Source organism: Mauremys mutica, chromosome 3 (genome assembly GCF_020497125.1).
Source record: "Mauremys mutica isolate MM-2020 ecotype Southern chromosome 3, ASM2049712v1, whole genome shotgun sequence".
NCBI classification, from domain to species: domain Eukaryota; kingdom Metazoa; phylum Chordata; order Testudines; family Geoemydidae; genus Mauremys; species Mauremys mutica.
This window is the reverse complement of record NC_059074.1, coordinates 33,651,890-33,679,460: the sequence shown is the minus strand read 5'-3', so window position 1 is coordinate 33,679,460 and position 27,571 is coordinate 33,651,890. Positions and strand designations below refer to the sequence as shown.

Genomic DNA, 27,571 nt, shown 5'->3' with positions numbered 1-27,571 from the left:
CCTGAGACTCAGTCCAAGCAATGGTATTTTGTAAACTAGAACTACTTGTGACAACCTTACCAATCTCCCAAACAGAAATTGATCTAAAACTTAGATACAGATTAATGTCTTGACTTGAGACAACTGCAGGGCCGCCCAGAGGATTCAGCGGGCCTGGGGTTTTCGGCGGCGGGGTTCCTTCCGCTCCGGGACCCGCCGCCGAAGTGCCCGAAGACCTGTGGCGGGGGCCTGCTGCCGTCGAATTGCCGCCGAAGACCCGGCCCTTTGGCAGTGGGTCCCGGAGTGGAAGGACCACCCGCCACCCAAGACCCGGAGCGGAAGAAGCTCCGGGGACCTGGGCCCCGTGAGAATTTTCTGGGGCCCCCGGAGCAAGTGAAGGACCCCGCTCTGGGGCCCCCGAAAAACTCTCGTGGGGGCCCCTATGGGGCCTGGGGCAAATTGCCTCACTTGCCCCCACCCTCTGGGCGGTCCTGGAAAACTGATAAAGGAGAGGTTACTTTCCTGTACAGCAACTTGAGTGCTTTAAGATGTTTTGCCCCTGTGGGTGCTCCACATTAGGTGAACGCTTTACCGCGCACTTTCAAATCAGAGATTTTTAGCAGCAGTGTCCAAGAGTGCATGCCTGCACCCTATATATCCTTGTGCTCCGATCTAGGGAGGGGAGGACTTGCCATTGCTTCAGTTCCTTCTCAGCTATGAAATCTGGCAAGGCAAGGACTCTGAAGCAGAGAGAAATGAGGATGAGTACTGGAGCACACACAGGGACAAAACATCTTAAAGAACTCCAGTTACTGTACAAGTAAATAATTTCTCCTCCTTCAAGTAGTCACCCTTATGAGTGCTCCCTTTAGATGACTCCCGAGCAGTGCCCCAACAATAGAAGTGGGTGCTGAGGAGACTGATCTAGTACAGGTCTGAGAACAACCACATCAAAGGCTTCATTTACCCTGGATGAGTGAAGAATAGCACAGTGCCAGGAAAAACTGCACAGATGATCAGGTGGCAACTCTGCAAGTGTCCTTAAGCAGGGCAGAGATGAATTGTGCCCTACTGGAATGGACAGTTACCCTAGGTGTGCATGCGGGGGTGCACTCCAGAACTTTCATAACATGCTAAAACGCATCGTGAGACCAATTTTGATAGTCTTTGGGTGGAAAGAGGAGCTCCTTTCATCCTGGCTGTGAAAGTGACAGAGTGTCTAGGAAAGGCTCTAAATGGCTGCCACCCCCACTGTCATCTGGTACCCCAAGCCTTCATCATCCTGATCCTGAGAGGGGTCCTGACCAGACCAGGCCAGAGAGAAGGACCCAAATGACATTGCCAGTTCTACTGGCTCCAGCTGAATCACAATCACCACCTAAGATTAAACAGGTTTGGACTTAAACATCAACAATAACAGCTCTAGCCCATTCAGCTAACCCCTTTTCTTTTCCCCAAAAGGACAATTACCACCATCTTTGATATCATTTGAGAGACTGCCAAACGGTTAAAGGCAAAGGAAACAAGGGATGTTGTTAAAATAAAAGCTTTATTTAATATTTTACATTTCACATGCTTTAACTGTTTTTCCTGTTTTTATCTTTAATAAAAGTCTGAAAGAATTTTTACTGGTGTGTTTGCCAGGGTTCTAAGCAGGCTGAAGTCTCTGTATACCAACCCAAAACCTCGTTTTAAAGTGTTTAATGTTAGACAGTAACTAAGTTAACATCTTTACATGCCTATATTCCAAGCAAGTAAACTTTTGTGTAGCTAACGGACACCGCAATGCTCCCTTCTCTAGCCACAGATGGTTAAGAAGGAACTAGCGCAGTGGTGGATCCACTCTTCCATATACAGTAACTCCTCACTTAAAGTCGTCCAGGTTTTTGTTGTTACACTGCTGATCAATTAGAGAACATGCTCGTTTAAAGTTGTGCAACGCTCCCTTATAACGTTGTTTGGCAGCCCCCTGCTTTGTCCACTGCTTGCAGAAAGAGCAGCCCGTTCTGGTGGGGGCTTGGAACAAGGGTGCACCGGCAGTCCCCCCATGAGCTCCCTGCTCCCTTAAGTTCCCTGTGCGGCAGCCGCCCAGCAGGCTATCAATTGCCTGGCAGTTCAGCTGCCCCTCTCCCCACTGCCGTGTGCTGCTCCTGCCTCTGCCTTGGAGCTACTCCCTGGAGCCTCCTGCTTGCTGTGCAAAGGGTGGGGAGTGGAAGGGGGTGCTAATGTCAGGGTGTGTCCCCTCCCCGCTCCTTTACCTCATTTCCATAGAGCGGGGGCAGGTGGGGGGAGAGAGACATGGCAGGACTCTGGACGGAGGGAGCTTGCGCGCAGCAGCTGCTGTCTCAACTTGCTGATTTAGCAATGTATTTAGAGTGGGGTCAGCATACTTAAAGGGGCAATGCGCATCTCTCACACACACACACACACACACACACACACGGTGTGTGTCTGTCTCTCTCTGCCATGCTGTCTCCCCTCCCTCCATTCATGCTGCACAAAATTAGAAACTCAAGATGTAAATTGGCAAATAGTCTTTTTTTTTTAAAAAAACCAGTAACAAATTTGCTCAATAAATATTAATTTAAATTATTATAGAATCATAGAAACAGATCATTTAGTCCTGTCCCCTGCAATGAGGCAGGAGTAAGTACTATCTAGACCATCTCTGACAAGTATTTGTCTAACCTGTTGTAAAACCTCCAATGATACAGATTTCACAACCTCACTAGATAATTTGTTCCAGTGCTTAACCACCCTTACAGTTAGGAAGTTTTTCTTAATGTCTAACCTAAATCTCCGTTCCTCTAATTAAAGCCCATTACTTCTTGTCCTTTCCTCACTGGATAAGGAGAACAATTTATCACCCTGCTCTTTATAGCAACCCTTTACATACTTGAAGACTGTTAACATGTTCCCAGTCTTCTCTTCTCCAGACTAAACAAACCAATTTTTCAATCTTTCCTTGTAGTCATGTTTTCTAGAACTTTAATCATTTTTGCTGCTCTCCTCTGGACTTTCTCCAATTTGTCCACATCTTTCCTGAAGTGTAGTGCCCAAAACGGGACATAGTACTCCAACTGCGGCTTTATCAGTACTGAAAAGAGTGGGAGATTTACTTCTGGTGTCTTGCTTACAACACCCCTGCTAATACAGCCCAGAATGAAATTTGCTTTTTTTTGCAACAGCATTATACTGTTGACTCATGTAGTTTGTGATGCACTAGAACCCCCAGATCCTTTTCTGCCCATTCCCTAGGCAGTTATTTCTCATTTTGTAGTTGTGCAAATGATTATTACTTCCTAAGCAACAAAGAGTCTTGTGGCACTTTATAGACTAACAGATGTTTTGGAGCATGAGCTTTTGTGGGTACCGACGAAGTGGGTATTCACCCACGAAAGCTCATGCTCCAAAACGTCTGTTAGTCTATAAGGTGCCACAAGACTCTTTGCTGCTTTTACAGATCCAGACTAACACGGCTACCCCTCTGATACCTTCCTAAGCAGAGTACTTCACATTTGTCCTTATTGAATTTCATCCTATTTATTTCAGACAATTTCTCTAGTTTGTCAAGGTGATTTTTAATTCTAATCTAGACTTCCAAGAGCTTGCAACCCTTCCCAGCTTGGTATTGTACTTGGTATCCTACTTATTTTCAGTGAATTACTGTTAAAAATCACACTGCAACTTACTTTAACAAGAATATTAACCAAGAAAATTTAAGCCTAAATTAGCAAAGTATACCACACAGTCTTATCTCTGAGCAGATGATGACAAGATCTACTAGTAGAATCTAGCAACAGAGAACGGCTAGCTCACGTTGATATGAAGTATTAGAGTATACAAAACGGTGCTGGGGGAAAAAAAAGGTTACTCACATTCTCATAACTGTTGTTCTTCAAGATCTGTTTCACATATCCATTACACTGTAGGTGTGTGCGTGTCTCATGCATCAGCATCGGAGAGTTTTCCCTAGTGATACTCACTGGATTGCCTCCACCCACCTGGTCTTCTTGTGCTCTGTACCAAGGGTATAAAGGGTGGAGTTGCCCTGCACCTCCTTCAGTTCCTTTACATCAAAAACAGATGGTAGACACTGATACATGAGGGAAGAAAGGTGGGTCATGTAATGGACATATGTAACACAACTTGAAGAACAACAGTTATGAGGTAAGTTACTGTTTTTCTTCTTGGAGTGCCTGCATAAGTCCATTATACTGTCGGTGACTCCCGAGCTATTATCAAGGGCATTGGGGCTCTGAGGCTCATCAGAAAAGGGAGTGCAAGACTGCTTTTCCCACCTTCACGTCATCTCTTCATAAGAGCATAGTGACTAGTAAACATGTGGATCAAAGACCATGTTGCTGCTCCACAGAGGTCCAGAATACGGATGTGCCTCACAAATGCAGCTGAGGTTCCACATGCTCTGGTACAGTGTGCTGTTAACTCCTCTTTCCTGCATTCTGCACAGGAAACAAATAACTGGGCAGAGATCCTGAAAGGTTTTTTTCTGCCCAGGTAAAAAGAGAAAGCTCAATGCACATGCAGCGTTTGTTCCCCTTTGTGAGGATATGGCTTTGTGGGGAAAAAATGGTAAATATATAGGTTGATTAAGGTGGAAATTGGAAACCAGCCTTTGACAGAAACTTAGGATGAGGTCTTAGCTGAATTTTGTCCTTAAAAAAAAATGAGTGTTGTAGATCCATGACAAGCCCTGTAATTCTCTCTCTCTCTCTCCAGGCTAAGGTGATAGCCACTACAAAGGCTACCTTCACTGAGAGATGCAGAAATGAACAAGATGCCAACGGCTCGAGTAGGGGACTCATAAGAACAGACAATACTAAATTTAAGTCACAAGTGGGCGCTGGGTCATGAACAGAAGGAAATAATCTATTTACACCTTTAAGGAATTGGGTTAGTGAACACAGTTTTATCATTGATTTTAGAATGAAATGCTGAAACTGCGTCCAAATTAATTGTAGAAGCAGCAAAGAATCCTGTGGCACCTTATAGACTAACAGACATTTTGCAGCATGAGCTTTCGTGGGTGAAGTGGGTATTCACCCACGAAAGCTCATGCTGCAAAACGTCTGTTAGTCTATAAGGTGCCACAGGATTCTTTGCTGCTTCTACAGAACCAGACTAACACGGCTACCCCTCTGATACAAATTAATTGCATGAGGGTTTAGGGATAGACTATATTACTTAATGAGAGAGAGAGTCTAAACTTTCTTGAATCGACGTGTGAAGGTTACAGGTTGTGGAAAGCTGCGCAGAAAAAGAAACATTTCCACTTAGTCACGTAACTAGTCCTTGTAGACAGTCTTCCTACTACTAAGGAGGACATGCCACTGAGCAACATGCCTCTTCTGCATTTAACTACTTATGAACCATTTGTCAGGTGCAGCTTCTGAAGATTCAGGTGCAGCACATGCCCTTGATTCTGTGTGATCATAAGATTACTTATTAAATGGCAGAAGCAGAAGCTCCCTGGCAGATAGCTGATGGAGCTCAGAATATCATATTTATCCCAATGATCCTGGAGCTATCAGGATCATTATTTGTCAATCTTGCTTCAGTTTGAGGATGACCCTGGGAATTAAGGGCACTAACGAGTAAGCATATTGTCAGACCTTGCTCCAGGAAAGGAGGAAAGCATCCTAGGCTGTGACCTGCCTTAGAGCAAAATTCGGGACATTCCTTGTCCTGTCAGGTTGCAAACAAGTCCCCGCTTTTGTAAACCTCCCTATATGAAACACCACAGCCAGGATATTAAAGTGGCCACTCATACTTTGAGGTGAAAGACATGCTCAAATGGTCTGCCAGAGTATTCTGAATTCCTGGTAAGTGAGATGTCCTGAGAGTATGGAGTTCTGTATGCAGAAATTCCTCAAACCGATTGCCTGCTTTCAGTCTGTTTGACTTTATGGCCCCTTGCTTGTTGATGCAAAACACTACTGTGGTGCTGTCGATGTGTACTTTGAGAATTTTGCCTCATTTATGAGGTGGAAAGCTTTGGCATGCACAGAAAATTGCCCTTAGCTTGAAGACATGTATGTGTAATTTTGCTTCTTGAGGAGACCAAAGCCCATGAGCTTGGAAGATGCCCAAATACACTCCTCACCCATGATTGAAGGGTTCATTACTAAAATCATGTAAGATTTCAGAGTCATCTTACAAATCATCAGAGTAGGCAGAGCAAATGGGACTCCACAACATACATTGTCCTGGTTCATCCACCAATCCAGTGAGGACAGTACCTTCAGCAGAATGCTTACGAGTAGGTCCAAATAGTGAATCTGGGGATGAGAGACTGAATTGAGCCAAGCCTGGATTACTCTGAGGTGCAGCCTAGCACGAGGGGTCACATATGGATCATATGGAGACCTCCAAGGCTGAGGCAGCTATCCAGTCACACCACAGGGGAGGAAGCTACGGCTCTGTCACAGGGAGGACATTGGCTTCTGGTTACTTGGGGTGGCAGGCAATGCTCCACTCCTGCTCCCACCTCACCGACCACAGAGAAGAAGAATCATTATGCTGCCTTGACAACAAGGGATGAGTAATCATCCTCAAAAGGTGAAGGAGGAGAAGCTCTGTACCCTCAAGCCTTGAATGCAGCCACCACCCCCAAGAGGAAATGCAGGGTAGTGGTGGTCGGTGATTCTCTTCTAAGAGGGACAGAGGCATCCATCTGTTGGTCTGACATGGCACTTGAGAAGTGTGCTGCCTCCCAAGGGCCTGTATAGAGAATTACTGAGGGATTATCAAGGATCATCCAGCCCTAACTACTAGCTCATGCTACCTGGCCATATGGGCAATAATGTTGTGAGACATGACCCTGAGCAGATCAGAAGTGACTACCCGGTTCTGGGAGTAAGGGTGAAGGAGTTGGTGACACAAGTGGTGTTCTCTTCAATCCTTCTGGTCAAGGGTAAGGGCACAGGCAGATGCATCCTGGAGGTAAATGCCTGGCTGAACTGATGCTGTCACCAGGAGGGCTTTGGCTTCCTTGATCATGGGATGCTGTTCCAGGAAGAAAGACAGCTGAGCAGAGATGGGGTCCACCTATCTTTGGATACAGTCTGGCTAACCTAATGAGGAGGGCTTTGAACTAGATTCAGTGGGGGAAGGAAACAAAAGCCCACAGGTAAGTAAAAAAGATGGAGAATTGGGAGAAGGGTCAGAATCTGTGTGGAGAATGGGCAATTATAGTAGGGACAAAAGAGAGATAAGAAGGAACATAGAAAGAAAATCAAATCAGTATTTTAGATGTCTGTATACTAGTGTAAGAAATATGGAGAATAAACAGGAAGAACTAGAAATACTAGTGAATAATCACAACTATGACAGGTGGCATCATAGAGACTTGGTGGGATAATACACATGACTGGAATATTGGTTTAGAAGGGTATACCTTGCTTAGGAAAGACAGGCAGGGAAAAAAGGAGGAGGTGTTGCCTTGTGTATCAAAGTTGTATACACCTGCACTGAGGTTGAGATGGAATAGAAGACATTTGTTGACAGTCTCTGGTTAAGGATAAAAGGGGTAAAAAACAATGGTGATATCATGGAAGGGGTGTACTATAGACCACCTAACCAGAAAGAAGAGGTGAAGGAGGCTATTTTAAAACAACCAACAAAATTGGGAATTGGTGGTGATGGGACACTTCAACTACCCAGACATCTGCTGGGAAAATAATACAGCAGACCACAGATTATCTAACAAGTTCTTAGAATGCACTGGAGACAACTTTTTTATTTCAGAAGGTGGAGAAAGCAACTAGGGGAGACGCTGTTCTAGATTTAATTTTGGCAAATAGGAAGGAACTGATTGAGAATTTGAATGCAGAAAGCAGCTTGGGTGAAAATGATCAGGAAATGATCGAATTCATGATTCTAAAGAAAGGCAGGAGGGAAAGCAGAACTATAAAGAATGTATTTCATGAAGGCAAACTTTAGCAAACTATAGACCACAACACAGTAAGAAGGAACTGAAGGAGGGGCAGGGTGACTCCACCCTTTACATCGTTGGTACAGAACACAAGGAAACAGGGAGGGAAGAGCCTCCACTTTGGGTACTGCTAGGGTAAGCTCTCTGTCACTAATGCACAAGATCTACAGTATAATGGATATATGCAAGCACCCAAAGAAGAATGTATATTTAAGGACTGGTTTCAGAGTAGCAGCCGTGTTAGTCTGTATTCACAAAAAGAACAGGAGTATTTGTGGCACCTTAGAGACTAACAAATTTATTTGAGCATAAGTTTTCGTGGGCTACAGCCCACTTCATCAGATGCATAGAATGGAACATGTAGTAAGAAGATATATGTATGTCACATACTGCAAACTTTGAATGATGATAACATTAAAGACAAAATAAAGATTTGTTAGCAACTGATAACTTTTGACTGTATACAAAACTTGTTGTGACTATATATTATTACAGAAAAAGGTCTGTAAAAAGAAGTTTATTAAGGTTATGGCAAAGTTGGGAAATACCAGAATTAAGTTTCCATGTGAAACTTAAATCAGGCCCCTTTGTGTGTATGCATGATGATACAGTATGTAATTATGTGATCTCTTACTATTTTTCCACAGCACCTCTGCCTCATTCAGTGCACAGTATAGCTGGTGCTCACTTAAGGAGCAGCTTATTCAAGTATAGTATCTGACTGCTTCATAAAGATTTAAAAAAATAAATAAATAAAAAAAAATCACACAACGCCCGTGAGATTAGGGTATATTATCCCTATTTTACACATAGGAACACTTGGGCACAAAGATATTAAAGTCAAAAATGTTCATTAAGTTTAGGTGCCCAATCTTAGATACCTAGGATCTGATTTTTCGGAGTACTTAGCATTATCTAGCACTTTACATGCTCTCACTGATTTCAGTTGCAGCTGTGAGTGCTCAGCACTTCTGTAAGTCAGACCCTAGGACAGAGGTGGGCAAACTATGGCCCGCAGGCCACATCTGGCCCATGGGACCGTCCTGCCCAGGCCCCTGCCCTGCTGTTCCCCCTCCCCCACAACTTGCGCCCGCGCACCTCTCAGGCTTTCCAATAAACCAGTCCTGCCTCTCTGAGCGGCATGGTAAGGGGTAGGGGGTAGATAAGGGGCAGGGAGTCCCGGGGGGCATCAGGGGATGGGGAGCAACGAGCGGTTGGATGGTGTGGAGGTTCGGGGGCAGTCAAGGGACGGGGAGCAGGGCGGGGGGAGCGGATAGGTGTGAGTCCCCCAGGGGGTCTGTCAGGGGGAAGGGGTATGGATGTGGGGGGCAGTCAGGGGACAGGGAGCGGGGGGGGGGGGCTTTGGATAGGGGATGGGGTACTGGGGGGACGGTGAGGGGCGGGGGTCCCAGGAGGGGGCGGTGAGGGGACAAGGAGCAGGATTGGATGGGTCGGGTGTTCTGAAGGGGGCAGTCAGGGGTGTGAAGTGGGAGGGGGCAGATTGGGGGCGGGGGCCAAGCTGTTTGGGGAGGCATAGCCTTCCCTACCTGGCCCTCCATACAGTCTTGCAACCCTGATGTGGCCCTCGGGCCAAAAAGTTTGCCCACCCCACCCTAGGGTATCAACTTGGACACCCAGAAAATGGGCAACCCACAATTAGTGACCACCTGTGAAAAATGTGGTTTAAGTAAATTGCTTAGTGTCATATAGGAACTCTGTGGTAGGGATTGAATCCCATTCCCCAGGGCAGCATTCAAATGCTCATTTATTACACATCTTCCAATTTCTGCAGCAAATGAGGCAGGGTTCCTACAGATTACAGTCTCCCTTATTTATCCACAAAGCAGGTTCATCCTGTACATTGAATGAGACAGAGGTTCCTGTGGAAAAAACACTACGTGATCATTTAATTAAAGATTGTATCATAACTAAGGCTACAATTATGTCACGGAGGTCATGGAAGTCCCAGAATCAGTGACTTCCAGAGACCCCCATGACAGTCTCTGCTTCAGCCGCAGGGACTGCGGGACTCAAACTGGCAGCTAGCGGGGCTCTGGCAGGGTTCCAGCTACAAGCAACAGCAGCGACAGGCAATAGAGGGCCCCCTGCAAGGTTTCGGCAACAGGTGACAGACTCTTGAGGGGGCCCCTTCTCCGAGTTCCAGGGATGGGAAACAGCCTCACACGGGGAGGAATGGGGACGCCTCAGGCAAGTGACCTGCAGTGTCCCATTTTCTCTTTGGGAAATATGGTCACCCTGCAGCTCCCAGCCGCAACAGGTGGAGGGCCCCCCTGTCCCTGCAGCTTTCAGCTGCCCTGGGCAGAGGGGGAACCCCACAGTTCCCAGCCACCATGGTGGCAGGGGTAATCATGGAGCCACAGCAGCAAAAGTCAGCCAGGTCATGGCTTCCGTGAATTTTTGTTTGTTTATTGCCTGTGACCTGTCCGTGACTTTTACTAAAAATAACCATGACAAAATCTTAGCCTTAATCATAATGCAAATGCTCTAGTAGGCCAAATTAAAGTTGCACAGGCAATTCTAATTATGGTATTTCCTAAATATTGAATCCTTGACTTTGCAACCTTAATCATGTACTTTTAATGTAGTTTCTGTGTTATTTTCTAGTTTAAAAAAAAAACTGGAAAAAACAAAAACAAAACTTTCATCATGTTGCATTAGATTGACACCCACAGGGATCATCAGCGGTGTTGGAACCTTTAGATCCATTACACACACCTCTGACACTTGAGCTAACAGAGTAATTGATAGAAGAGAAAGTTACTCACCTTGCAGTAACTGAGGTTCTTCGAGATGTGTGTCCCTGTGGGTGCTCCACTCTAGGTGACGGTGCGTCCCGGCGCCGTTGATCGGAGATTTTCGGTAGCAGTGCCTGGTTGGGGCGCACGCACCCAGATGGTATCTCCCGTCTAGTTGGAATCTTCCTGAGTGCGTGCACCCCACACCCTCCTCAGTTCCTTCTCTACCGTGGAGAGTCATCACAGTGCTCCAAAGTAGAGGGGAGGAGGGCGGGGAGTGGAGCACCCACAGGGACACACATCTCGAAGAACCTCAGTTACTGCAAGGTGAGTAACTTTCTCTTCTTCTTCGAGTGCTGTCCCTGTGGGTGCTCCACTCTAGGTGAATGTGTAGCAGTACCCACTATGGCAGGTGGGACTTTGGAGATAAGGCAGGGAGTACTGAAGATAGTACTGTATGACCTACTATTGTGTCTGCCGTGGTGTCTTGCATTAGAGCATAGTGTTTTGCAAACGTGTGTTCAGATGACCATGTAGCCGCTTTGCAGGTACCAGGAATGGGAATGTTGTGTAAGAAGACAATGGATGCCGACATGGCTCTAGTGGAATGAGTTCTAATGTCGTCGGGCGGTTGAAGATTCTTTGCACGGTAACAGGATCTGATGCAGTCAGAGATCCACTTGGATAGACGTTGTTTAGAGATAGCCGTACCTTTTGATCTTTCGGTAATGGAAGCAAAGAGTCATGGTGACTTATGAAATGGTTTAGTCCTGTCTAAATAAAAGGCGATTGCTCGCCTGAGGTTGAGAGTATGCAGGGTTGCCTCTTGCGGACTCTTGCGAGGTTTGGGATAGAAAGTAGGTAAGTATATAGGTAGGTTGAGGTAGAAGGTCGATACAACTTTAGGAAGAAATTTAGGATGTGGTCTCAAAGTGACTTTTGTCTTTGGAGAAGATTGTGTAGGGAGAGTGGGCCATCAGGGCGCTCATTTAACCAACTCTCCCTGCTGATGTTATGGCAACTAAGAAATGTACCTTCATGGACGTATGGAGATGAGAGGTAGCCAAGGCCTCAAATGAAGGTTTCATGAGAGCATGAAAAACAAGGTTAAGATTCCATGCAGCCGCTGTTGGGTAAATTTCAGGGTAGAGATTTTTCAGACCCGTTAGAAAGCGTTTTATGGTGGTGTGGGTAAAGAATGAATAACTGTCTAATAGGTCATGGAAGGTGGTAAGCGCCGCCAGGTGCACTTTGATGGAGCTGAGCGAAAGTCTGTCCTGTTTTAGATTCAAGAGGTAGTCTAGAATGTTAGGGAGGGTCATGTTATTGGGTGCTAAGTGATTACGTGAGCACCAGAGGGCGAAACGCTTCCCCTTCTGCAGGTAGGTTTACGACTGGAGTCTCTCCTGCTGTGTAGGAGGACATATTGGACTTGCTCAGAACAGGCTAGTTCATGGGTTTGGAACCATGAAGGAACCAGGCTGTGAGGTGGAGCTTTTGGAGCTGGGGGTGAAGGACCCGTCTGTTGTCCTGGGAAATGTGTTCTGGCCTGTTGGGGAGAGCCCGTGGAAGACGGGAGGACATGCGGAGTAGATAGGGATACCACGTGTGTCTTGGTCAAGCTGGGGCAATAAGGATGACCTGGGTCTTGTCGTCCGCAATATTCCGAAGAACCCTGTGTAACAAAGGGATTGGTGGAAGGCGTACAGGAGGGAGTTGTTCCATGGTATGAGGAATGCATCTCTTAGGGATGCAGTCCCGAGTCTCACTCTGGAGCAAAACGGAACATTTTCGATTCTGGGTTGTGGCAAAGAGATCTATTGACGGGGTGCCCCAGAGGGAGAAGAGTTGTTGGAGTACTGCGAGGTACAGTTCCCATTCGCGTTGTGTCAAGAAGTGCCTGCTGAGTGTGTCGGCAGTAGTGTTGTGGCAGTCTGGTAGGTAGGAAGCGATGATCTGTATTCGATGTCGTATGCACCAATTCCATAGTTTAATGGCTTCCCTGCAAAGGGAATGTGATCAGGCTCCCCCTTGTCTGTATATGTAGTACATGCATGCTATGTTGTCTCTTAATGCCCGAAGAGATTTGTTCTTTATGAGAGGAAGAAAGTGAAGGCATGCTTGCCTCACTGCTCTGAGTTCTAAGAGCTTTATGTGTAGGTGCATCTCTGATGCGGACTATTGGGCTTGTGCCCTGTGTTCCCCTAGATGCGCTCCCCAATCAATCAGGGAAGCGTCCGTGGTGAGTATGAGCGTTGGGGAACATTGCTGGAAGGAAACCCCTGTGCAGAGGTTTTCTGGACTTGTTTATCGATGTTGGGAAGCTATAACATTGGGAGGAGGAGTTAGCAGCATCCGTAAGGTGTGTCTGTTGGGTTTGGAACTGGAATTGAGCCAGGCCTGGAGACATCTCATGTGTAGCCTGGCGTGATGAACCACGAAGGTGGTGGCTGTCATGTGACCAAGAAGCTGTAGGCAGAGTTTTGCCTGTGTCCTGGGACGAATAAAGAGCGTGCGTTTGAGCTGCGTGATAGCGAGAAATCTGTGATATGGGAGAGAGGCCCTGCTCTGGATTGAGTTGAGATGAGCTCTGATGAACTTGATCTGTTGTTTAGGTGTCAGGGTGGATTTTTGGATGTTTATTTGGAGGCCTAGGCTGTGAAAGAGGGAGATGGCGAAACAGGTAGCTTGAAGTGTCTCACCATAGGAGTTGCCCTTGATGAGGCAATGGTCCAGATAGGGGAACAGCGTGACCCCGTGTTTGCGGAGATGAGCCAAGTCCACGGCTAGAGTCTTGGAAAAAACTCTCGGTGCTGTGGCGGGTCCGAAAGGAAGAACTCTGTATTGAAAATGATCGTGACCGATTGTGAATCGTAGAAAGCGTCTGTGAACTGAATGGATTGATATATGAAAGTAAACATCCTGTAGGTCGAGAGCTGTGAACCAGTCCCCTTGATCCAGTGTAGGTATTATTGTGCCCAGTGTGACCATTTTGAATCTTTGTATCCTCATGAATTTGTTCAGTCGGTGTAGATCTAGTATAGGCCTCCATCCTCCAGTCTTTTTCTGAGTTAGAAAGTAACAGGAGTAGAAACCTGTCCCTTGATTTTGCGGTGGCAAAGGTCCTCTGCACCTAGTTGTAGAAGATGCGCCACTTCTGTGCGAAGTAAGTGGTCGTGAGAAGGGTCCCTGAGGAGGGACGGGGAAGGGTAGGAGGGTAGGAGAAAGTTTGTCCTTATCAAAAGGGAGATCCTCCACTTTGGTCTGCAGTTCTTTGGGGATGCCAGATGCAGAGAGGCATGAGGATTTGCGCATAACCACAGCAGTTGCACGGGCTGCTGTGTCTGCCACCTCTAGAGATGCCTGTAGTGCCGTTCTAGAAATCAGTTGGTTCTCATTCAGGATTGATTTGAAGTCTGCTCTCCTATCCTCTGGAATGTAGGAGGCAAGTTCAAAAGTTTATTGTAAATACCAAAGTCGTAACTGAAGAGGCGTGCAGAAGTTTGCAATTCTGAATTGTAGTGTGGAGGACGTATAAACCTTGCAGCCCAAGACATCAAGGCATCTAAGGTCCTTGTCTTGCGGGGTGGGTTGATATTACGACTGTTTCATCCTCTGTGCAATTGCATCCATGACCCGGGAGTTGGGTGGTGGATGAGAAATAGGAAGTCAGCGTCTTTAGCAGAGACATAGTATTTACATTCGGCCTTTTTGCAAGTTGGTACTAAAGACGGTGGGGTTTGCCAGAAAGTGTCAGCCGGCTCCAGGAGTGCTTCGTTTATAGGGAGCGCGATTTTTGAGGGTGCAGACTGTTGAAGGATTCTGAGGAGTCTGTGTTGCGTCTCCTGAACCTCTTGAAAGGGGATATCTTGATTGAGTGCCACCCTCCTGAAAAGTTCTTGAAATTGTTTACAGTTGTCCATGGCCCGTGGAGACGGAGGGAGGAGGCCGCTCGCGGTGCACGGGAGGCGCGCGCGGCCAGCGCCGCGGCCGCTCGCGGTGCACAGAAGAGGCGCACAGCCGGCGCCGCGGCCGTGCGCGGTGTCCAGGAGAGGCGCGCAGCCGGCACCGCGGCCGTTTGCGTTGCTGAGGAGCAGTGCGCCGCTGGCACCACGCCCGTTTGTGGTGCCTGGGAGCAGCGCGCCGCTGGCGCCGCGCCCGTTTGTGGTGCCTTGGAGCAGCGCGCTGGCAGCACCGCAGCTGTTTGTGGTGCCTGGGAGCAGCGCGCTGGCAGCACCGCAGCCGTTTGCAGTGGCGAGGGGACTGGAGCCACAAGGACCTTCCTGACACAGGAGGTCGGGTCCCTGCCTCTGCGCTCTGTCCGAGCCACGGCTGAGGCATTGGAAAAGCTGAGGCACCTGCCTTTGGTGCTGTCAGCACAGAGGGTAGGGATCTCGTGGGAGACCCCCTACCGTTGTTAAAGTCTCTCCTGTGAGACTGTTCTGCTTCTTGCCTCCGCTCCAGGGAAGGTGAAGCAACGCTGCCCACCGGTTCCGATCTGGCTGGGGAGCATGTCAGAGCAGATTTAACCTTTCCCGTCTCCGAAAGCGGCTGTAAGGATTTTTCCCTCATCAGCATTTTGAGCCGCAGTCCCTGTCGCGACGAGCTCTTAACGAGGCTCACGCAATGGAGGCACTTCACATGGACGTGGGTGTCCCCGAGGCACCTTACACAGTATGAGTGCCCGTCTGTCCATGGCATGGAGTCTTGGCAGGAGATGCATCTTTTGAATCCTGAAGCTCCTGGCATTATGAATTAGAGATGGGCGAGGAAAGTGTCTCAACGGGAGACAAGCCTGAAGGAATTTTTTTTTAAACTAAGTAACTAACCATGTAACTACAGTAAAGGAAGGGAAACAACTGGGTTGTAACTAATAATTATTTCTATGTTCTTTGTTACTATTTCCTATAGATACCAGGGAAGAGAAGGCAGCACTGCCCCGAGATCCGTCTTCGGCCGAGGACGGTTGAGAAGGAACTGAGGAGGGTGTGGGGCGCACACACTCAGGAAGATTCCAACTAGATGGGAGATGCCATCTGGGTGCATGCGCCCCAACCAGGCACTGCTACCGAAAATCGCCGATCAACGGCGCTGGGACGCACCGTCACCTAGAGTGGAGCACCCACAGGGACAGCACTCGAAGAAGTAGAATTTTGTCATCCTCTGCTGCCCATCACTGGAGGGGGATGAGACACACACTCTGTCAACTGGTTTCACAGCTATTTTCTGGCAGCAGAGGAATTGGGAGACTAAGGAACCAGGGATTCCATTCCAGGTTCTGGACTGGAGTGTGCGCTAGTGGTTACAGACTCTTCTGCCCATTCCTCCCAAGATTGATCCCTTTTCTCATCCCCACCAACCTGTTCCTGACTCAGTCCTATCTCTTTCACCTTGTCCCAGTCCCATTTTCCATGTGTACTCAGTCCCTATCTCCAGCCCTGAGGCTTCTCATCCCAGTTCCAGTCTTCTTACCCTTCCAGTCTTAGTCTCTCCCTCCTGGTTTGCTGTCCAAGCTCCAGTCTCCCACAATTCCCAGTTAATCTCCATAATGCCCAGTCTCCTTCTCCAGTCAGTCCCATTTTCCCTGCTCCTAGCTCCTCATCCAAGCTCTCTCTCCCCTCCTTCCCCACTCATTGGCTGCTAGTCTCCTTTTCTGGGCTCCTCATACAATCTCAGTGTTTCCCATCTTTGCTTCTTATCCCAGTCTCTTTGCTGGCCAATTCCAGTTCTACTCCATCCCCCCAGCCCCTCGTCAGATCTGTTTCCCCTCCCCACCACCCATTTTCCACCCGCACCAGTTTCTACTCTCAAATCTTCCCCCTTCCCCTAGCTCCTCATATGATGTCAGTATTTCCCCCCTCCCAGTTCCTCTTTCCCCTCATCAGTTTCAATGTGTTCCCCGAAAACCTTCTGGCTATCAGTTCTCTTTACCCAGACAGTCCAGGTTTCTCTTCCCTTCCCCCACTCCAGTCCCAGTTTCAGCAAACTTCTTATTCCAATCTACTCCTTTCCCTCCCTCCTTGTCTGGCTGTTGTCCTCTCTGCTTTTGAATCAGATGGCTTCCTCCTCCACGCTGCCTGGGTACCAGCAATGGATTTATTGAGAGCACAGGAACAACAGGCTCTCTGCCCTCAGTTCCAGTACATGGGCCTCACTCTGGCCAGAAGTAGTAATTACCGGGTAAGTCTGGTTTTGGCCCTCGGTTGTACGGAGCATGCCCATGCTTTGAAAGCTGAGCTGTAATTGCTCTTGGCAATGACACATGGGGTCAGGTCGCATATAAGTGTTGAGAGGTTGCTTTATGGGAATGGCGCATGTGCAGTTTGGTCAGCCCTAGGAACTGAGAGAGGCTTGAACATGCTCAGTGAGGACTGGATCTTTGGAGATTTTAGCTCTTAAAGTGAAGTAAGGGTGAAGAAGTTGGTGGCACAAGTATGCGTCAACTGCAATTTTTCAGTCTTACACCTTGGCCAAACATGGGCAGATTTACATGAGTTCAGGAAGGCAAATCCCTGACACAAAGGCCTCCCGCTTGCCAACTTTCACATCCCCATTTCAAAGCTTGGGAAACTGAGAACTTTTTAACAAAAAAGGGCACCAGACTTTTTTTTTTTTTTTTTTTAAACAGGCAAAACATGTTTTTCCCTACTCTCATTCTTGTAAATGCTTGAACCATTTTGGCTACATTTTTCCATGCGAGTTCACCCTGAGATAGACACCTGGCATGTAAAATTCCAGTACACATTATTAAAATTTAGCAAAGTTATGAGCAAATAAAAACAGGGTCTTATAATGCAAAGGGCTGGACAACCTTAACATGTGATACTTTCAGCCCTCCCTATAATAAACCACTGAAAGCTTCACTGAGAGTCTAGATAGAATTTCAAGAACCTTTGTTAAGTATATTACCAAATAACATAACACCATTTCATATCATATTATGGCCCTTTTAATATTTTAAAAGTTATACTTTATTACCTGTATATTGGCAAAGAAAATGATGTGTTGGGATGAAAATTAGATTAATGAAAACCCAAAATAGCTGTGCGAGCACCCAGTACAGATCTTAATAAAATAAACACACACGTATATAAACAGTACACCTGCTTTAATTAACAGTGAAAGACATTTTAAAAAAGTCTGCCAATACTTAAAGATTTTAAATATAGGGGAAAGACTTGGTTGGTAAATATTGGCAAATGCTGACTTTTTAATAGCAGTTATTGGAAATTTATGTCATCACTAGAACCATACCTACCTCTCGTAGATGGTTTTTAAAGTAAGCTGATCTGAAACACCTTCAGTCTCTTCCAGATGCAATATGAGCCAGGATGTCCTGTATGGCCACTGCTCTGTAAGGTTGATCCAGCTAGCCAGTCTATCCCAATTGAATGTGATCTGATTAGCTCTCAATAAACGTCCTAAAAATACAAGAAGGGGGTGAGAAAGGAAGCAACTCTTTTAATTGCATGATCTTTTGTCATACTGTAACAGATGAAAATCATGTATTCTCCTAACTGCAGAAAGTGGAAAAAGTTAGTAGATTAGTTCTATGGAGTTCAAATTTGTTTCATGTCACATGTAAAAGGATATAATTTGGTAATCTAATAAAAAATCCTACCAGATATCTGTCTATATCTCAGAACCTACCACGAGTATCAGCCTCTGATCGGCCAGGCACTGGATTACAATTACCAGCCTGTTACAAGTAAGAATTAATGAGCATTAGCAGAGTTGTGGGGCAAAGTTTGTATAGTGCCTGACTGTAATTCTGCCCGACTCTAGCAACATTCTACAGCAATATGTTTATACTATACATTTCAGAACATTTTTAAAAATTTCATGATTTCATTCCAAGAGATTTTCTGTCTGTTTCCACCAGGAAGATATCACTCACGGTTATAACAAATAGGTAGATTATTGGTATCCTGAATAGTAAATCAAGAAAATCTCCAACGCTGGAAACAAAAGGCAGTACTTCATTAACAAGAAAGGCAAGGTTTGGGTTTACAAATATAGCATATTATGAAAGGCAGAAAAAAGGATCTAAAATCAGTTCATGTAGTCGACAAACATTCTGATGAGAATAAATGTGACAAGAGGTTTCTTTACTAAGATGAATCCTGATTTGCATGTGCTGATGAAAGAGTATTCAGTTAACACTTTCAGAATACTGTCAAACTTCTAAATCACAGGTAACAAGGTTCTACATGAATTTTTGACACAAGTTCATATTTAAGACTCCACCTTCTGCAAAACACACACTGTGAATCCATTCTACATATGAATCTCACACTTTAATAATGTATTCCTATTGTGTCCACTTTCTTTGCATTTGTGTTGTGATTGTATTTGTTGAAGTAGCATTACTAAGATTGCTAAAGTGGTTCATAATTTATCACCCTTAAAGATCTGATTATGATGTTTGTAGTTAAATTATATTAGTGTACACAAAGATCTCATGGTTATAAATTTTATACAGTTTTAGTTTTTACTCTTGGAGGGAATTTGTGCATCTGCAGAAGCGCAGAATTCCTCTGTCTCACATAATTCTGTATTTTCCTGAATAAAATACATTTTGCCTAAGAAATGCTGCAGTTCCACCTTTTGCCCACCAAACACCACTGTAGCACCAGAACAGCTGGCTGCATTCATGCCAGCTGTTCTGGAGCCACAATGGCCTATGGTGGACAAAATGTGGAACTGCAGCATTTCTTAGGCAAAATGTATTTTATTCAGAAAAATACAAAATTCTATGCCCAGTGCTGCAGAATTCCCCCAGAAGTAGAAGTTCATCACAGCACCCTGCCCACAGAGCCAGGTTAGGACACAGTAGAGCACAGAGGGCTGCTGGGGAGTCACAGACTGGAGTTCAGAATGTCTTAGGGGGAGGGGAGGGTACAGACTGGCACATGGGCTCAGGAGCTGAGGGGTGACAGCATTGAGCCTAGGGGTAGGGAAGAGGGGTTGCAGAGGGATAGCTCAGTGGTTTGAGCATTGGCCTGCTAAACCCAGGGTTGTGAGTTCAATCCTTGAGGGGGCCACCTAGGGATCTGGGGCAAAATCAGTACTTGGTCCTGCTAGTGAAGGCAGGGGGCTGGACTCGATGACCTTTCAAGGTCCCTTCCAGTTCTAGGAGATAGGTAATAATTGGAGATATACCAATTACCTTTAGATCCATGGGGGTGGGGGTTGCAGGGGCAGACATGCCTGACTGAATGGGAGAGCCTTGGGGTCAGCTAGGGTCTGAATGAGGGAGGCTTCACAAAGCCCTAACAATCCCTTCCTCCCCCAAAAAACCTTCTCCCACCCACACCCAACACCCTCCAGATTCACTCCTAAGCTCCTTCCCTCTCCCTCAGCTCCTCCATTACCCCTGACTCCCCCAAGCCTTTGCACTGCTTCTGACCAGTGCAGAAAATACAATTCTGTATTGTAATTTAAATGAATCACACACACAAAGTTCTGTATTAATAAGTCTAGTAAGGAATCTATTGGTCAAAAAAAATTACCAGAATCTTTTTTTTTTAGTCTGTATTGTTATAGACATACTTGCTGACAGATATTTTGAAATAAATTACCAAAATAATTGAAACTAGCATGATTATATTGCGTTATTTTGACAAATAAAATATGCAGAATTTTGCAGAATTTAAAATTTTTTGGTACAGAGTTTTTACTTTTTGGTGCAGAATTCCCCCAGGAGTAAGTTTCAGACCTGGTGTCACATATCCACTGGATGTGCGCTATGCCCCAGCTTTTAAACAATCCCTTGGAGGAACCCCTTCAAAAGTGCCAGACTCCAAAGGGCTCCCACTCTTCTTTAAGGGTAGGCCTTTCAGCCATCACGTCCTAGGCTGAGACCCTAAGCTCTAGTACACTTGTTCCACACCATGAGCTCTGAACAGCAGGACCAACTGAGACAGACGCCTGTTTACTTTCTGCCCTCTTTACAGATCCATTTACTTCAGCAATTTTTGGCTCTGAATGACTGATTTTAATGAGATTATAGAATATTGCTTTTTTAGAAAATTGCCTTTGTAGACAAGTTGCTAATGTCAGTATTTCCATTGCATAGAAATGAAATGCAATATAGTATTAACCTTTTTTAAAAACTACTGGGAAATGGTGAATATTAAGTATTTACAAATGTGACTTTCATATGGTTTTTATTGCTTAAATAGATTTTTGATAGTATTTAGCATAAATATTTAATATACAAATATGAGTTCATTAGGTAGTGTTGGCAGGATAAAAATAGGAAAATTAAAAATTGCGGATGCGGCAAACTACCAGGAGAGTTTTTGGGTGCTGGCAGACAGGCATAGCTCCTGGTGTGCAGATTACTGGAGTAGTTTCCTATTCATAACAGAATCCTTCTATAAAAAAACTGCTCCTAATTTTAAATTTGTCAGATCCAGTTAGCTGGGAACATGTGGAATTTCCAAATAAAATTAAATTATACAAATTTTCTTTGCTCTCATCAGACAAGCTTTTCAGGTTTTTGCTTGTAGATTCTCTTGTGTACAGTCTAATTGGTTCAACAGGAACATTAAATTAATTATTGTGTGTTAAGATATATAGAAGCATGAAATCATAGAAACGTAGGGCTGGAAGAGACCCCGAGAGGTCATCAAGTTCAGCCCACTGCACTAAGGCCGGGCCAAGTAATACATAGGCCATCCCTGACAGGTGTTTGTCCAATCTGTTCTTTAAAACCTCCAATGGTGGGGACTCTACAACCTCCCTTGGAAGCATATTCAAGAACTTAAGTACCCATGTAGTTTGAAAGATTTTTCTAATATCTAACCTAAATCTTCTTTGCAGCAGATTAAGTTGATTACTTCTTGTCCTATCTTTAGTGGACATAGAATCATAGAATTGTAGGACTGGAAGGGACCTCGAGAAGCCTTCTAGTTCAATGGTTCTCAACTAGGGGTATGCAGAGGTCTTTCAGGGAGTACATCAACTCATCTAAATATTTGCCTAGTTTTTCCATAGGCTACATAAAAAGTACTAGCAAAGTCAGCACAAACTAAAATTGCATACAGACAATTATGTGTTTGTACTGCTTCATATACTATACACTGAAATGTAAGTACAATATTTATTATTCCAATTGTTGTATTTTATAATTATGTGGTAAAAAGGAAAAAGTAAGCAATTTTTCAGTAATAGTGTGTTGTGACACTTTTGTACTATAAGTCTGATTTTGTAAGCAAGTAGTTTTTAAGTGAGATGAAATTTGGGGTACGTACTCCTGACACTAGAGATTAAATAGGCTACAGCATCTGCTGCTTGAAGGGATGTCCTGGCCAGTAACCGTCCCTCCGCAACGATGGCTTGAAATTGCTTTCTTTGCTGTGGCAGAAGGTGCTCAATAAAAGCAGTAAATTTCACGCAGTTTGTGTAATTGTATTTTGCCATGATTGCCTTGTCATTTGCAATCCAAAATTGTAGGGTTGCAGATGAGTAAACTTCCATCCAAAAAGGTCCAGAAGCTTCTGGTCTTTGTCATTTGGGATTGGCTTGGTGTGGTGTTCCTTCCCCTGTTCATTCAGCACATCCATCACCAAAGATTTAAGTGGGGGGCGAGAGAATAAAGGGAGCGCATCATCAGTAGCCTCAGCTTAATTTCCCAGTTTTACCTTGCCTGGGATTTAAGGGCCAGACAGAAGTTACACTTTTGAGGAATGTGTAACCGCTGCTAACTAGGATGTCCTTCCAGCAAGTCAGGCAGCCCAGTGAGCCGGATATGCCCTTCCAAAGAAGGCAAGCCTCCCTAGAGAGGAGAGGAATAAATCTAATTCTCTCAACTACCAAACTAATCTAACTAGCAAGCAAACTATCTAAAACTAAATTAGCAACTAAAAGAAAAAAATCTTTTAGTGGTGGCATGCTCAAACTCCATCTCAGGCTGAAGCAGCTGAGAAGAAACTGAGGGAGGCTCACTCACACAGTCCTATATAATCTCAGTGTGGGGCACAAGGCGGTGTAAGGCACATGCACGAGCCAAATGGACACTGCTAGTGCAAATTTCCATTTGAAGGCATGTGGGGCACATGTAGACCTGGAATGCAGCACTCCTAGGGGCACTACTCAAAGAACATCTATTCCCTTCTCAACTAAAGGCTGCAGCTCCAGGTTCTAGTCTTCAATGACGTTGTATTCCACTCGTCCCCTCCAACATATGGACATAAAAGCCAAGAATTAAGAATAATACAAAAACTTTGAGGCCTTCTTTATACATCACAAAAAACTTTTTTTGTTTGTTATTTTTGCCTTGCAGTTCATCTTAAGGTAATAACTATGTTATCATTTTTCATTACACCATATTGTAGAATCTGGAAATATATTTAAATCATAGAATCAGATAAATGTAGGGCTGGAAGTGACCTTGAGAAGTCATCAAGTCCAGCCCCCTACACTGTGGCAGGGCAAGTAAATATAGACCATCCCTGACAGGGGTTTGTCCAACTTGTTTTTAAAAGCTTCCAATGATGGGAACCCATCTCTCTTGGAAGCCTATTCCAGAGCTTAACTACCCTGACAGTTAGAAAGTTTTTCCTAATATCTAACCCAAAACTCCCTTGCTGAAGATTAAGCTCATTACTACTTGTCCTACCTTCAATGGACATTCAGAACAATTGATCACTGTCCTTTTTATAACAGCCTTTAACATATTGGAAGACCGCTATCAGGTCCCACCCCCTTAGTCTTCTTTCCTCAAGACTAAACAGGCACACTTTTTTTTTTTAAACCTTTCCTCGTATGTTAGGTTTCCTAAATCTTTTATAATTTTTATTGCTCTCCTCTGGATTCTTTCCAATTTATCCACATCTTTCCTAAATTGAGGTGCCCAGAATTAGAGACAGAACTCCAGCAGGGGACTCACCAATACCAAGTACAGCAGGACAATTACCTCCTGTGTCTTACAACACTCCTGTTAATACTCCCCCGGAATCACATTAGCCTGTTTTGCAGCTGCATCACGTTGATGACTCATATTCAGTTTGTGGTCCCTACAACCCTCAGATCCTTTTCAGCAGTACTACCATCTAGACAGTTATTCCTCATTTTGTAGTTGTGCATTTGATTTTCCCTTTCTAAGTGAAGTACTTTGCACTTGTCTTTATTGAATTTCATCTTCCTGAATTCACACCAATTTTCCAATTCTTCAAGGTCATTTTAAATTTTCAACCTGTCCTCCAAAGTGCTTGCAACCCCTCCCATTTGGTGCCATCTACACATTTTATAAGCACTCTCTATTCCATTAACCAAGACATTAATGAAAATACTGAATAGTACCCAGGACTGACCCCTGTGGGACCCCAGTAGATACACTCTCCCAATTTGATCGCAAACCACTGATAACTACTCTTAACCAGTTGTGCACCCACCTTATAGTAATTTCATCTAGACCATGTTTCCCTAGCTTGCTTATGAGAATACCATGCTTCATGTCAAAAGTGTAGTCTAAATGTATCGTACACACGGGAATAAGTTTTCTAATAATTTCAACAGGTTTTTAGCCCTCTGGCTCCCGTTAACACTAATGGCCAACAACTAAACCCAGGACATGACTTATTTTAAAAGAAGATTTACAAAATGCTCAGATTACATTTAAATTTCCAAGCGAACATTTAGTTTTGTTCTGGTTTTTGAGATATGAAGCCACTGAATCTCTTTTTGGCAACATCTGGTAGCATTCTAGGAAAGCATCTTACCTTAGAAGTAGGATTTTAAAAAAAAAAACGAACAAAACAAAACAAAAAAACCACTTGGAACAAATGCATGAATTTTGCCCTTCATATACATTACTCTTTCAACTACTACCTTTTAAACAGTACCTCATACTAAGCATTTTGGAGTATCTATAGCTTATTTTAAATTTTTACACAGTTCTTTTCTGTGATTTTTTTTGTACTAATATTACTGAAAGTATGCACCTCAGTGTGTTGCACCATTCCGCAGAGCATACTACAATTCTGACCAATCACCATAACATACTCCTTAAAGTGAACAATGAACACGTCATATTCACCTGTCACAGAAACAATATTGAGTAATCTTCTCATGGTCTGAGGACTGATATCACTGAACCAGTCCTCTGTAACCAGAAGCTTGGTCAGATCAAAAGACATTTGGCGTGTAATAGTCCGCTGCATCTGCCGCCTTCGGTAAGTATCCTGACAAATTAAAAAAACAAAATAATGGTTAGTTTCTCCAAACTGTATTTATTATATTGAAAAAAAACCTTCCCGGACAGGGGTATCCTTTTATGATTTTCTGGCCCAAAAAACTCTGCCAAAGATTGATAATTTGCAAGCAACTTGGAACAGAGATTTAGCTATGGAACTATCTCCAAATCAATGAAATATAATTGTATCTAATGTTAAAAAAGCAACTATAGACCTGAGACTATGGCTTATTCACCAAAATACACTTTCAAATATATTGGTCCCCAAATAGCTTAATAGTAATGGACCTCATAAATACTGGCCACTGTTGGAAATGTAATTTCTTTGATGCTACATTAGCTCATGGGTTTTCAGAGTGTCCTTGTACAAGAATTTTCTCATATGAGATGGATCAAAGGAACAGTTTGATACTGATTCTAAGTTGGAGACCATCCCGTTAGGTTTCATTTTTCGATGTATTACTGCTACCTGGCGGTTACCTGGTAACAAGGTGGCATGGTTCCATCATGCAGTTTTGGTCACTAAAAAAATTATACCTGAAAAAATGGAAAAGTTGATCCCCAATTAATGCTGATGCCTGCCCTGGTAACATTGCTGACCTCACGGCTAACAAATGACTGGAATTCCGCAGGAAGAGAATGCCTGAAAAATTCCAAGCAATTTCGGCTGATTTTTTAGCAGCCTATAACGTAGACTCTGAAAACAATTTTGTCGCTTCACCTCCCCTCCCTTTTTCCTAATTTTCTTTATTTACTTTGTGTATTGTGATGAATCTGGCATTTTGGTATATTTGTTGTATTTGGAAAAATTAATAAAAAGTTATAAATATGAAAAAACTGATATAGGAGGCAGAAGACAGACAGCAACACAGTACCGTGCTAGTAGTTCATTTTTGCTTTTGTGGTTAAGGAAATAAAAAGTCCCTTTCTTTCTTTGCAAATGGGATAGAAGTACTCTGCTCATGTGTGGGGAGCAGTGAAGGGAAGAAGTTACTCACTTCATGCAGTAACGATTGTTCTTCAAGAGGAGTGTCCCTATGGGTGTTCCACTGTAGATATGCTTGTGTCCCTGGACTGCTGATTGGAGAACTTTGGTAGCAGCGTCCATTAGACCCACACATGTGCTGTCTCTCCTTGTGCCCTGCCACGAGGCTAGCTAGCACACACGGGCTAACTCTTACTTACTTCTCTACCACTGAGTCATAGAGAAAAATTCAGAAGTAGAGGGGAGGAGGCTGGGTTGTGTGGCACCCATAGGCACACACATCTCAAAGAGCCATCGTTACTGCAAAAGATAATAACTACTTATTCTTCGAGTAGTCTCCCTATGGGTGCTCTACTGTAGGTGACTCCCGAACAATATCCCTACTGGAGGGCTGGGAATTCAGAGTCAGATCAGTTGCAGATGACAGTACTGTCACCACTCTACAGATTTCTGAGATAGGGACATTCCTGAAGAAGGCACCAGATGAGGAGATCGACCTCGTGGAGAGTGTGCAAATACTCTCTGGAGGGGTCATGTTGTGAACCTGAAAATAGTGTCTAATGCAGTTTGAGACCCATTTGGAGAGTATCTGGGCTCATACTGCCGAGCTCTTGGATCTTTCTGCAATGGAAAGGAAAAGCTTAGGAGACTTCCTAAAAGCCTTTGTCCTGTCCAGGTAGAAGGCTAGGGCTCTTCTGATATCTAGTGTGTGTAATATAGCCTCCCTGTTGTTGTAGTGAGGCTTAGGTAGAAAACTGGAAGGTGAATCAATTGGTCCATGTGGAATGGGGAAGTTACCTTAGGGATGAATTTTGGATGTAGCCTAAGCATAACCTTGTCCTGAAAGAATACTGTGTAGGGAGGATGTGCCATCAGAACCGTTATGTCTCCTATTCTCCTAGCTGAGGTGATTGCTATTAGGAAAGCTGTTTTCATTGACAGGTATGTAAGCTAACATGGTTCGAAGGGAGGTCTAGTCAGGCCTTTCAACACCAGGCTTAGATCCCATGTAGGGGTAGGACATTGGGGCTGTGAAAAAAGCCAACTCAAGCAATCATTTAGTGGTTGGTTATGATAGCACTGAGTATTCTTTTACTTGTCGATGGAAGGCTGCTATAGCTGCTAGGTGGATCCAGAGAGAACTGAGATAATACCAATCTTTTTAGACTCAGTACATAATCTAGGATCTTTGGAAGAGTTGCGGATGTCATGGAGATTTGTTGGAAAGTACACCAAATCTGGAACCTGGACCACTTTTGCAGGTAAGTATGATGTGTCGAGGACCTTCGACTGTGTAGCAATACCTCTTGTACTTCCTGCAAGCAGGAGCTCTCTATGCACTTGAACCATGAAGGAGCCATGCCTTGAGGTGAACAATCCCCAGGTTTGGATGTAGAGTGTGTCCTTCGTTCTGCAACAGGAGGTATGGAGTGGAGTGGAAAGGAAAGAGATCTGTGGGCACATCACAGGTTGTGACAGGTAAGGGTACCAAGTCTTTGTTGGACAAGTGGGAGCAATAAGTATGATGTGTGCTTCTTCTCTTTTTATTTTTAACCCGACTTTCAACAGTAAGGGAAATGGAGGAAAGGTGCAGAGAAGGTCTCTGTCCAGGGAAGGAGAGCATTGCCCAGGGAGCGTTGCCCCATCCCTGATCTGGAGCAGTAACGTGGACATTTCTTGTTCAGGTAAGTGGCAAA

At 44.6% G+C, this 27,571-nt stretch overlaps 1 protein-coding gene across 2 annotated transcripts in view; it reads right to left on the bottom strand.

Annotated features, from left to right (window-relative positions):
• KIDINS220 (kinase D interacting substrate 220) overlaps nt 1–27,571 on the bottom strand; it is a 171,940-nt gene that overhangs the window by 74,880 nt on the left and 69,489 nt on the right. For both annotated transcript variants that reach the window (XM_045010686.1, XM_045010685.1), the window contains exons 21-22: nt 24,734–24,878; nt 17,948–18,110 (exon numbers count right to left, since the gene is read on the bottom strand). In XM_045010686.1, coding sequence (XP_044866621.1) covers nt 17,948–18,110; nt 24,734–24,878 — 308 coding nt within the window. The remainder of the gene's footprint in view (nt 1–17,947; nt 18,111–24,733; nt 24,879–27,571) is intronic.